Genomic DNA, 12,241 nt, shown 5'->3' with positions numbered 1-12,241 from the left:
TTTAACTGATACAGTGATAACAGTGTGACATGGTGGATGTTTGGATTACATCTGAAAAGTCTGTATACAAGAACACCCCAGTAGGTGGCAATACAGCCTCAGTTATGTAGCCTCTTCACAGGAGCTGTCAGTAAGGGGCCCTACAAATGGAATATAGCATCACCATCAAAACAAGATGATATCACCTTGGATACAAGACTGCTCTCTATTCTGACACACAAGAAACAAGTTCATACAACGGCTTTCTGTGAGTCTGGAGAAATATTTCAACACACATTAGAGCTTCACAAATAACTGATGAAAACACAAAGCGCCTCTTCTTCCTGCTTTTTACAAACTATATTCTAAATAAGACCTTTACTCAGTGTATGATTTCTAACCTGTGGTAACAGCTCTGCTGTGACCCACCTGCCATGCTTCATCACTGTTGTCCAACTGTGCATATATTACTCCACCATCCTCTGCATTCAGAAAAGGCTTATGGCAGAAATGGTGACTAGTGGGATATAAAATGTTAACAATGATTCTACACCAAGGATGGTTTGTGTATTAAAGGTATTTTGGGATGCAACCCAATAAAATCCATAATGCACTTAACATATTGCACGTTGCAAGGTAATCTTTATTCTCACCGCTTTATTGTTGAGTGAGCTCATTTTCTTGCAGATCATGTCCATCCAGTAGGACAGCACCTGCAAAGCAGTGACAAATACAATTAAACAGAATTAAACATAAACTGACTCATAAGGGATTGTTTGCACTGATCCTACAATATTTTTACTCTGTGCTCTGGGGATGAGAGCTATTTTTTTTCCAAAAGAGAGCTACCCTCATGAAGTTAGCTGTAGTGGTGAAGAAAGCTGCTTCACATGAAACAAAGTCTTCTGCTCAGTGCTCGTTTTGAGCACTGAAGTTTCACCCCATGCTGATGGGATGCACCCAGTTCACTATCTGGATCAATATGGATAAAAATGCTTAATCACAGGATTAAGAAGATTTCTTAGATCAACAATATATTAATTCACAGTTGCCTCTCAGTTTACTGGCTGAGAAAGGTATAACCACACCAAAGAGCCAGGTGTTAAAATGATGATGGGTTCAGGGACTGTCATGATTTGTTCCAGTCCACTTGTAAAACTTGGAGAGCACTTATTGCAAAGTGTTCATATTCTTTGGACTTTTTTCACCCGTTTTACAACCACAAACTAAAATGTATATGTATATGGGATTTAAAATGATGTCCCAACACAAACACATGGATGTTTAAACCATCAAGAAACTTATATTTTTCTCCTTTCTCCTTTGAAAAGTGGCTCAAGCTCAATAAAGTTCTAGAAATTTTCAAGAAAGGTTTTTATGATAACCAGCTTCTTTTCACTGTAAATTTCAACAACCAACATCTATGATGCCTTTAAATTAGCCAATACACAGCACAGCATGTTTTTTTATGTTTAAATGTTTTATGTTTCTGAGCATTTGGGTTGAATTATCCTTTGCTTACTTCTTGATTCATTTTGTGAACTGACACACACGCTGATACAACTGTTGAAAATATATTCCTAATTTCTTAAGATTAATCTTTATGTCATGGCAAAACGGAATTAAACGGGTAGTGATTATTTACATACGCTCCCTTCGCGGTAGGGATAATTGTCAGACGGTTCCTGAGTAGGTGGGAGTTTATCTTCTTTCTTGGAAAAAAAAAAAAAAAAAAAGCAGCATCCTCATCACCAGCGCCAAACGCCAGCGACCAGGAAGCTCCGAGAGGTGAGCAATGTGAAATTTAAACTATCCGTTCAGCGACCTAAATGCGCACTGAAGGGGTTTATTGTGCTGTTTTTGGCGCAATCGTCTTTATTAACTCGCACAACAGGGAGAGGTGGGTGCGCTGGCAGATTGGTGTGCCGCAGCAAGCAGGAGGAACAGTGAGTCGCCGAAAAATGTTTGCTGTTTGCTTGGTAAAGAAAACCTCGATGTTTCCTAAATGTAAAGAAGGCGTGACAATGAGGTGAACATGGAAAAGTTCATTGCGCGGGTTGATGTTGCCTCTGCTGAGGAGGATGATGATGATGTTCCTGGCAACGTGTCAGATAGTGTTACACCCAAAGCAGGTGCATCGGTTCTTCTTCCCACTCGAACACCTATTGTTCCTCCTGTAGAGTCAGCGGGGTGGTAAACTCAGCGTTCGTTGTTGTTTTACGTTTATGATTTTGGGAAATTATAGTTTGATTTGTGAGGCTGTTCATTCATGCTGCGATCAGGCTGCATTCCCCCTGCTGCCTGTCAGTCTGGACTCTGCTGGAATCACAGACACAAAGCCTTTCTTGGTCAGGTGAGCAGACATGTTGACCTGTTGATTTATTTTATTAAGCTGGTTGCGTTTTGCAAAATTGTTCGTATCCTTTCAACTTCTCATTTTGCCACATTACAACTGCAAACTTAAATGTAATTTAGTGGGGGTTATAGACCAACAGAAGGAAATGATTTATGGGTTTTACAACTTTTTGCAAATGGAAATCTGAAAAGTGTGGTTGGCATTTGCATTCGGCCTCATTAGAGCCACCTTTTGCTGCAATTAGAACAAAGCTGGATTGTATCTGTAGCTTTGCGGTTGTCAGACTGGATGGATAACATCTGTGAACATCACCTTTCAGTCCTTGCTGCAGATTCAGTCAGATTTGGGTCTGAATTCTAATTTTCCTCAAACTATTTCATTGAAGCTCTATATATGGTTTCATGTTAACTTCTTCAAGTCTCAAGTCTGTGCTGCCTTAAATATTATTTCTCCTCAGATCACTCTGTGTTTAGGTACACCCCCATCACCTTTAAAACTGCCTAATCTGAGTATTGTCATCTGACCAGAGAAGCTTGTTTTAGATGTTTGCTGTGCTCCCTACATGAGTAGACTGAAGCTGCAACTTAGGCTTTTTACTTCAACACTGTCTCCTTAGACCCGATTTGTCTTCGTAGTTCCTCCAAAGTTGCAATGGACCTTTTGGATTATTCTGATTATTGTTCTCTATTCAAAGCCTGTAAGCTTAAGTGGACACCCATGTTTGTACTTGATTTATTCACCTGGGATGGGAGCTGAATACAAACACATACCTCACTTTTTCTTCCAATAAGCCATTATGTATTACTTCATGTTGGTCTATCTCATGAATTTCCAATAAAACATGTTGCTGACTGTCTGCTATGTTCTGAAAGAAAGAAATGCTGATGTCATTTTTACCCAGTGGAGAAGGGAGATGACCTTAAGAAATGCCAGATTCACATTCACGTTTGACATTTTAGCAGGTCAGAAAAATATGTCGCACCATAATTGGGAGCTTTCAAAACCCATCTTTTAATGTTGCCAGATGTGTGTTAGAAAGCTCACCACATCTGATAACGTCGGGTAAATGACCGTGATGATGGTAATTAGCGTTGTTCATTAGAGGAGAGGAAGTGGATCTTGTTTCCAGGCACCCATATGTGCATCATTCTAAAATAGAAATATTTCCTCATGTTATTCAGAACCTTAGATTTATAAAAATAGACTGTTTCCTTGGAGCTTGACGAACCTCGCTGCCTCTGAAAAGCCATTAATCCAGTATCACCGGAGATGCCCTCAATGAAGGGGGAAAAGCGTAACATTTCCTCCAAACGAACATGCTGTAAAGGCTCGATTATTCCTGGCTGCGTGTTCTTTAATGCACCGAGTTGGAATGAAGGCCAGACAAGTGCAGACCATTGTAAACATATTCACACCACTTAAACTTCTCATTTTGTTGTGTTGCAAACTTTACATAAAGTGGTGGATTATTCTGAAGTGAAAGAAATCCTAAAAGTTTGGGATCCTCACAGAACAGCTGGAAAATGACCGCTCATGGTGGCGCAATACTTCTCAATGTTTTTCCAACCATTATGCCAGACAGAGATTTAACCCTTCTAGTGTGAATGTGTTGGACACAGCCAAATCTGCAGTACTGTAATTCATCCACACTTTGCGCTACCTGAAAATTTCCAACAGTTTCTGAAAGGGGAGACGTTTCGCTTTCCAGTCAATAACGGGTTATTACGATAAATTTCACTCCCGCCGTAGCAAGGAGCGAAATTAATCTGACATCTTTTAATAGACAGTAAGTTGCAAAAATAACCTCTAGATATTGAAGGTACTGGTTGTTATGAATAAATGGGCAACGCACATTTTCTCACAGGACATTTAAAGAACTTTGTACAATTAAAATAAGTTAACATTTCTAGGTGGAGATTTGACACTTAGGACTCAAAGGAGAGGCAAAAGCAAATGAGGTAGATTAGCAGTTTCTGCCAACTGCTGATGGTGTTTATCAGGACTTGTTACTGCGGAGTATCTTCTCTGCTGTCCAGAAATTAAGCTGTTGACCTGTCATGACAGGATCTCAGTCAGAGGCCTTGTCAGATTTATTGTAAGACTGACTGCTACTGGAGATCCTTTGTGCTCACAGCATCAACATCCACAAGCACTCTCTTCCCTTTGAGATAAATTAATTTAATTAAAAAGGGGCTGATAGGGCTGATGTACATTTGTAGTTTTTGTCACACAACAATTTTACACCTACTTCAAACTGGATCTCTACTTTGAAGAAATCTATCGGATAAATACTCAATTAAACAAACCCATGTTTGTGACCACAATAATACAAAATTGTATCCAAGGTCAATGTGTGTGAATATCTTTACAAAGAACTGACACAAGCACATGCACTGTAGAAATCATTGGTGTTCTTATAGTCAAGCTTGTGCTTGAATTCATTTTTCCTCTCAGATTTTAATAATGCGATAATTTTGCAGCGTACTGTTGCTTTCAAAATTTGATCCCATACAGGGGATGGAAAAGTGCACTCTGAGGCCCCTAAGGGAGAACAAATGAATGCCGGTCGTCTTCAAGTATCACGCAGACATTAATAATTCAGGAGGTTTTAAGCGGAGATTGATAAAAGAATCTGGCAAACACAGAAAGACACACTTCCTTCAGAATCGAAATGAAATATGTTTGGTTAAAGTTAAAGCTGATATAATCAGTATTTTTTTAATAACTTTTCCTTCTCAGTTCTGTTCTAGCTTCTAGCTCACACCAGTTAAATTAATTTTATTGATCAAAATTGTAAAAAAATGTAATTGGTCAAAACAAAAAAAAGGCAAGGAAACGACATCCAAGAACACAGCCGGAAGTTTAAGTAATTTTGCAGTTCAAATTTGAGTTTGTAAGGTGGGGAAAGTTTTTGAAATCTGGCCTAGAAAGCAGGAATTTGAAGACGTAACAAACTGGCAGTCTGGAATAATTTAAAAGCGCTATTTTGCAAATGTCTTCTTTTGACAAAAATTATATTTTTAAACATTTTTACAGGTTTCAGATATGGTGTGATATCTTCATGAATGCATCAACATCTGTGTCACCTGAATAGCCAGCTTTATGTTGGCAAACACTGCAGTGGTTGTATCAGTTTTCTCTACTTTCAGTCATTGTTTTATTGCCAAGAGTTGAACTGTAATATGGTAATTTAGCTTTTAATACAGTATGCTAACTTATTGTGTCATGCCACTCAAACTTTGTCCTTCTGCAGTTTATCCACAACATATGATAAATGGAAGATATGTTGCAATACTGAAATAAAATCACACTCATTCATTTGGCTCACATACAGAGAAAACGAGTCACAGATGACTGTATTTATCTGGTAGAGAGTGAATTTCATCTGCGCTGTGAACATTAGTAGAACATTTGTTTTGTTTGGGAATACATAAGTGTTGAAGGCATTCTTTTACATGATAAACTTCATGCTCCATAGCTTGAGGCTTGATTGTGGTCTGGCTGTTAACTCCCTAGTAATCAAGTTTCATTACTTTGAAATGCCTTGCAGCTGAAATGTGCTATACAAATAAAATTTGATTGATTGATTATTCTGGGGCAAAAATGTTTCCAAAACCAAAACAGTTTTTATTGCCTATTCTTATTAATTTCAGCATAGCTCCTCACTTTTCCTGGACAAACAATTTTGTAGCAGAATTGTTTTAATCTATCCTTTTTGCACTTTGCCATTAACCAGCTTTACATCTACTGAACGTATTTCTTTTGAAAAGCCGTAGAGATCGACATGCTTCAATACTGTCCTGTTAGACATGCAATGCTATTGTCCACATGTGGTATCATATTCCTGTTTTACTGATCCAGATGAAACATGCCCTTTACACATAATGAAATTCTTCTTTCATATTTTCAGTTTTTCTGGTGTTTTGGTCCATATTTGCTCTTTAAGCCTTTGTAAGAATAATTAAATATTTTTACTTAGTTCTGTTGGCTTGTTGCATCATGTTGAACAGGAAAGGGGCTCAGGCAAAGTGATCAAACCTTACAAATAGTGAAGCTGATGCAGAAAGATCCCTTTTTATAAGTCAGATGCATGCCATGCATATTGAGAGGGACTTCTTTGGCGAGAGAGGAATAAGGAGACCAGTGTGTTTGCAATAATTAAAAATGAAGCAAATGAGAGATGAAGAGGAATAGAAAGGATTCACACTGTAGCAGAGACTCCATTCACACCACCAAACGGTTATCTTATAGACTTCCCCACGTGTTCCCTGTGGAGGTGATGATTGCAGTGCTGGCTATTATTGGGAGTGAGATGTGTAGTGCTGCACGTATTCAGGTCCTCTCTGTGTGAATATAAGGACAATTTGTCCCCAACATAATTAATATGAGTGTACCAGGATGATTGCATCATGTGTGAGTTGTATTCATGTGAGTCATCTCCCCGGCCGCATGTCTCAGGCTGTTGGGTATAAATGAGACAGTCGGATAGCACTCTGGTAAAACCCCCTTTTGACAGAAAATCAAACACAAACAGAGGCTTGATGATGCCACGGATAGCTGTGAAACCTCCATTTGTATTCCATCTGTCATTTAAGCGCAGCCGCGCTTCTCTTCAGGCTCCGCTTTGTTCTTTTTACGTCTTGTGGCGGAGTGTGGGCTCCCTGCTATTTAAGATTCAAGCTGTGAGTTTTCCTGTTCCACAGGGGTCCATCGGATTGATGCCGATGCACGCAGCATCATCACTGATTTATACAGACTAACAAAGAGCTCTTGGTAATCTATCATCTATACATGGCATCAAATATTCATGGGTTTGTGCAGACATCATCATCTATTCTCATTTGTCATTTCTCACTGGCTCCTTTTTTTTAATAAACTGTTTGTTTTTTTCTTCCTAAATATGCAACCACCTGGCAGAAAGTGAGATTGAACTTTTCAGGATTAGTGTAAGAAATTAATGTGTTTACGGCACTTTGAATTAAATGCATTCTTGAAGTTATTTGCAAGTTAAATCAGAAAGGCAAGACACAGCTGAGCAGGAAGACATGATGAGGCACTTTTTATGCAATGAATATTTTCAGCACTGCTAAAGTATTAGTGTCACATTTCAAACTCATAGAAAAGTTTCAGTGTGATTTATATGATAAAGACAAAGTGGTAAATAGTTCACCGTCATAAATCTGAACAGTGTGGCTTGTACACATTTAGCCTAACGATGCTTTTAGGAAGCATTTGGTTGCACAAGAATTGAATTTAGGGATATCAGAGTTAAGGGGACTGATTCAGATTTTTATCAATAAACAAAATGTAATCTATTTAACTTTGATTGTTTTGTTTGGTGTATTACATACAATCAATTATGCTGAAGGGTCTTGTTGTGATCTGACAAAATACTATTGAAAGTCTCTAACTCTGGTAGTTAGATGGATACTAAGAGCATTTGCAGTCCTAAGTAAACAGTCTTTTGTTAGGTTGTTTGCTCTTTTAAGTGATGTGTGCATTTGTGAATTGAGAAGATAGGAGTGGAATAATCCACAATATCTAGACATGCAAAATGTGATTGTTGAACTGGTCAATTTCACATTCATCCTGCTGCATGTAGCTCCACAGAGCCCAGATGGGACCTAATGAGGAGCGGTTCAGTCTATGTAGCAGCAGCCGGACAGCCCTCAAGGGGGAGGCTTATGTGAATCCAGACAGGAAGCAGGTGTTAAGTTGGATGAACATGGCCCCCTTTTGCAGCCATCGTTCCAGCCATGATATGGATCGTTCAGCCCCCTGAAACATACTGCATAAAGGGAACGCCAGACTGAGCAGTGAAGCAAACACAACTCACCGGTCTGTGTTTGAGAGTGAGCCGTGAGAGAGGCAAAGCCCCTTCCCTTCTCCTCTGCTGAGCAGGTGGTGAGCAGATTGTGTTCACGCCTCCGCCCATTTTCCCCCTTCAGACTGAATCTGATGAGGCTTGGCCATCCACTCATCCAACACCCCCAGCTCAACTGTAACATCATCAAAACACACACCAGCAACTTCTGTGAAGTTCAGAAAAAACATCCATTCACACCATAAATCTGCTTAGGAGGCATAGGAGCTTGATTTATTTTTTTTCTCATAGATTATCCGTCTTATGTTATATTGTCAGGACATAGTGAGAATTTTAACAAATATGTAAAAACAACCAACATGAAGCTCTCCTGTATTCCCTGATGTCCTTATGTGAAGTAAAAAAAAAACTACTGTGTTAACATATTCTATGCATGGCACATTTAAAAATAACAGTAATTCAGAGGCAGAACACTTGTTGGAAAAAAATAACACACATTTTACAGGAATTGAGGCAAAAATCAAGTGAAACTTTAACCATATAGCAGAGTCATGCTGAATGAGTCGTTTTCTACTTCCAAAAGCAAAAAGCATCACAAGAGAAAACAGCCTTTATGAAGGCTGCAGTTAAGAGGGAAAGTGCATCCCTGCAACCATGATTCTCATTTTCACCGAGGCGGTGAAGCATCCTTGATGTTGGCCTTTTTCTCTCACAGAGACGACCAGTTGATTAGTTGCAGCGGTTCATATGTCAACAGAGGCAAACGTTTTATTTATGGCCCATTCCTCTGAGACTGCGGAGCCGTCGCTCCCTCATTCCTTTCAGGCAGGCAATGTTTTTTTATCCAATTGAAAATTTGACAATTCATGAAAGCTTTATAGGTGCTGTCAGCCATTGCTGTGCGATGGTTATGGGAGTGTCATACAGCTGGGAGCTTCAACTCAATCCGATTTTAAAATGGTAAATGAAAAATTGGATTACTAATCGGTTTCCAATTATAGCATGGCAAAAACAAATATTATGAGACTTAAATGACAGTTTCAGGTAGCTAGTAAATGTCTTAAGTTTCAGTCTTTAACTCAAGACATTACCTTAACCTTTACAAAGTTATTAAATCGTCCTAGAAATGATTGTGATAAATGCTAATGTTATTTTTGAGCCCATTTTCAAGTAATATATCGATGGTGGCATACTAATGTAAGTTCACCCTCTCAGAGATTAATAAACTTTAATTTTATAAAGGCCACTCCACATTGGAAGACAATTTAAATATCCAAAATAAAACGCATCCAAGAACAATTAATAAAAAGCGAATAAAAACCACACAAACTCGGAACCATAAATGGATTGTTCTCTTTAAGAAAAATTGTCCTTCAAAAAATACTAATCATCAGAATGGAAGTTATCGAGCTCATTTTATTTGATCATGAGATTAATTGCTTATTGTGACAGGTTTAGTCCCTCTTTTGCACAAGCTGCAGATTTACAGCTAGATAATGGTTCAATTTGTCACTATGAGCTTGTTTCACTACTAAAATTAAGTTGTCTATTTGTATTTAATTATTTCTTCCATGAACTAAAATATGCAGCTGGTAAAATAATGAAAAGTAAGCTTATTTGAAACTGTCTATGGCGAGTGTAACTAAAGTGTTGTTGGGGAGACTGATATATCTGGTTTCAATTAGTTTATTGCAACTTATTGATCCTCTGGCTGGCAGTCTAATAATTATTTTTGCCTGAAATCGCCTGTGGCATATCTTCACTCCAACTCAAAGACAAAAGCCTGACTTCTCCATAAATTATCATCCTTCATTTAATGGAGACTGGATAAAGAGGACATGTCCTCATTAAGTGACTAAATAAACATGTTTAGATCTTCACAGTGTGAGTAGTGCCAACCCACGCACACACACACACACGTACACAGACAAGTCTCAGCTGTTTCTTCTGCTGCAGTAAACAGATTAGCTGACATGAGTTTGCTTTTCTTACCGCTAGCCTTTTTTTTTCCTAAACCAAACTCGGGTGTCTTTTCTAACCAGCTGTCAGCTCCCCTACTGACTTCAGCATCTGCGATTATTAATTGTCTGAACTGGGTGTGCTTGAGGGATTTCACTCCTCCTGCAAGAGCTGGCCACAATCCTGCTTCACCAGCCAAACATCAGTTTGTAAATCTGCTGCGCTGGCTTTCGGAGCCCGATTCAGAGGAGGAGGGCGACAAGCAGAGAGGAAGGATTAGAAAGACAACCACATTTGCAGAGTTGGGTAAGCTGGAAGAGAAATGGATCAGCATGAGCTTGTTGGAGTGTTCATACTGTACACGAGGGGATGAGATGGGAGCAGTCTCTTTGCATGGAAGTGCTGAGTCATGCTGTGGCGTTTACACAGATGCTGTGCGAAGCGTGTATTGAGCTGGCCTGTATCGCTCAGCAGCCTGTCTATCTCTAAAGGAGGGGGGATGAAGGAGTTCTCTGTTCTCATCACAGACAGCAGAAAGCAAAGTAAGTATCAGCAGGAGCAGAAAACGTTCTGGATGACTCTGTTGAGGCTCAGCATGTTTCCAGGTTGCAGCTACATAATTATGTTTATCCTCCTCAATAAGGCGTGATTTCTGTTTGATTTAGCTGCTGTCACTTCACGTTACTGTTCACACAGCTGCTCTGCGCCCTTCTGGTTAACAGGAACATTGATAATATGAGAATAATTCTGTCTGAAGCTAATATTTACAAATATAAGACTCAATAAAATTAGGTTTAGCACTGTAAATACAAGGCTTGTTTTATAATTTCCTATATATCGGCCTCAGTTGCAAGATATATTTAATTAGCCTCAATCCTTTTTAATGCACAGTGTTTTGCTGCATTGAGAATAACTTTCAGATTCAATACGGTCATACATAAGATGCTTCATAGTGAGATTTACTTTACTTACTATTTAACCCTTCAGTGTTTTGTAATCAATGTTTTTGATCACCACCACCTCAATGTGTTCCTGGCTAAGCTCACCATAACATTAGGTAGTCAATAGGTGGTGCTGTTTACAAGCCTAAAAATTAACATTCAGTGAAAGTGTCAGAAAATAATGAATAAAATGGGGTTTTTTTAAGCCAAGGAATGGTGAGGATTACAATCTAGAATAATTGACTTCCTGATATGTTTTAAGTACATGACATCAGTGTAAATGTGATATAAAGTATGTGATTTTCTGTTTGTGGGTGGACCTAAAGTGTTACAAAATTAAATGGTAGCTGTGTTTTGATGGCAATTTGTGATGATCAGATTGCATACATGGTAAATTGCACATTTTATGGTGAGAACTTACATTTTTGCTCATGACCACGCCCGCATGTTTAACCATCAAAGACACAAAACGACAGGTTAATTTTAAGCTGCTAAATAGAAATCACTGGAAGTTTGTTTAAATTCACAAAAGGGTAAGTTGGATCCAAATTGGATAGCTTCCTTTTTGTACTTTGTACCTGCATCTTCTTACCTGCAAGATGCAGTTTGAAGCTAATGTTTAAAAGTGTCAAGATATTCAGTAGTGTAGTAAAATTCATAACATCCTGTGGTCAGTGGGGAAGGACAAGGTAATATAATGTAGCTGCTGTGTTGAGGAGTGGATTCTGTTGGAAACCTTTGTTGTTGTTTTTTATGTAAATGTTGCTGTAATTTTGTGTTTTCTAGTGAGAAATCAGGTTTTAATGCCTGGCCAGTATCAGATGGTTTCTAAAAGAGTGAAAAGTTTTGTAACTTTTACTCTCCAATACCGTAAGAATTTGGAGATTTGATTGGTTGCAAGTAAAACGTAGGATTTCTAAAAGATATTTTGTTTTGCATAAAAGGTGAAAAACACTTTACCAACAGGCCTTTGCACAGGCCTCAGTGATCAAGTTCAATTTATTGCTATATGTGTATAAACACTTGAAATTTCATATTTAGGTTAATTTAAAGTGTTTCTATGGAAACAGCTCTATAGACTAGCATGTTATAAATTTTCCTTCAGATGTACCCACTGGGAATCTCCTTCCTGTCGTCTCAACAGGGAGGTTCAGTATCTGAATATTGACTGTTGGCGATCAC

The 12,241-nt window shown here is 38.6% G+C and overlaps 1 protein-coding gene across 3 annotated transcripts in view; it reads left to right on the top strand.

The window, feature by feature from the left end:
- The first annotated feature begins 1,627 nt into the window (after positions 1-1,627).
- Positions 1,628-12,241, top strand: part of tmem63c (transmembrane protein 63C) — a 35,474-nt gene continuing 24,860 nt past the window's right edge. The window contains exon 1 of one of the 3 annotated variants that reach the window (XM_008400208.3): positions 1,628-1,767. Coding sequence is in view for 1 of the 3 variants with exons in the window: in XM_008400207.3 (XP_008398429.1) it covers positions 2,205-2,332 (128 nt within the window). In the remaining 2 variants the exon portion in view is untranslated. Of the gene's footprint in view, positions 1,768-1,901; positions 1,926-1,959; positions 2,333-12,241 lie in introns of those variants that run through there. The other 2 variants (XM_008400210.3, XM_008400207.3) reach the window with 2 other exon arrangements.

Source organism: Poecilia reticulata, chromosome 22 (assembly GCF_904066995.2).
Source record: "Poecilia reticulata chromosome 22, P_reticulata-male-v2, whole genome shotgun sequence".
In the NCBI taxonomy this organism is placed as follows: domain Eukaryota; kingdom Metazoa; phylum Chordata; class Actinopteri; order Cyprinodontiformes; family Poeciliidae; genus Poecilia; species Poecilia reticulata.
Note: the sequence above shows the minus strand (reverse complement) of the source record. Positions and strands in the feature narration are given on the sequence as shown.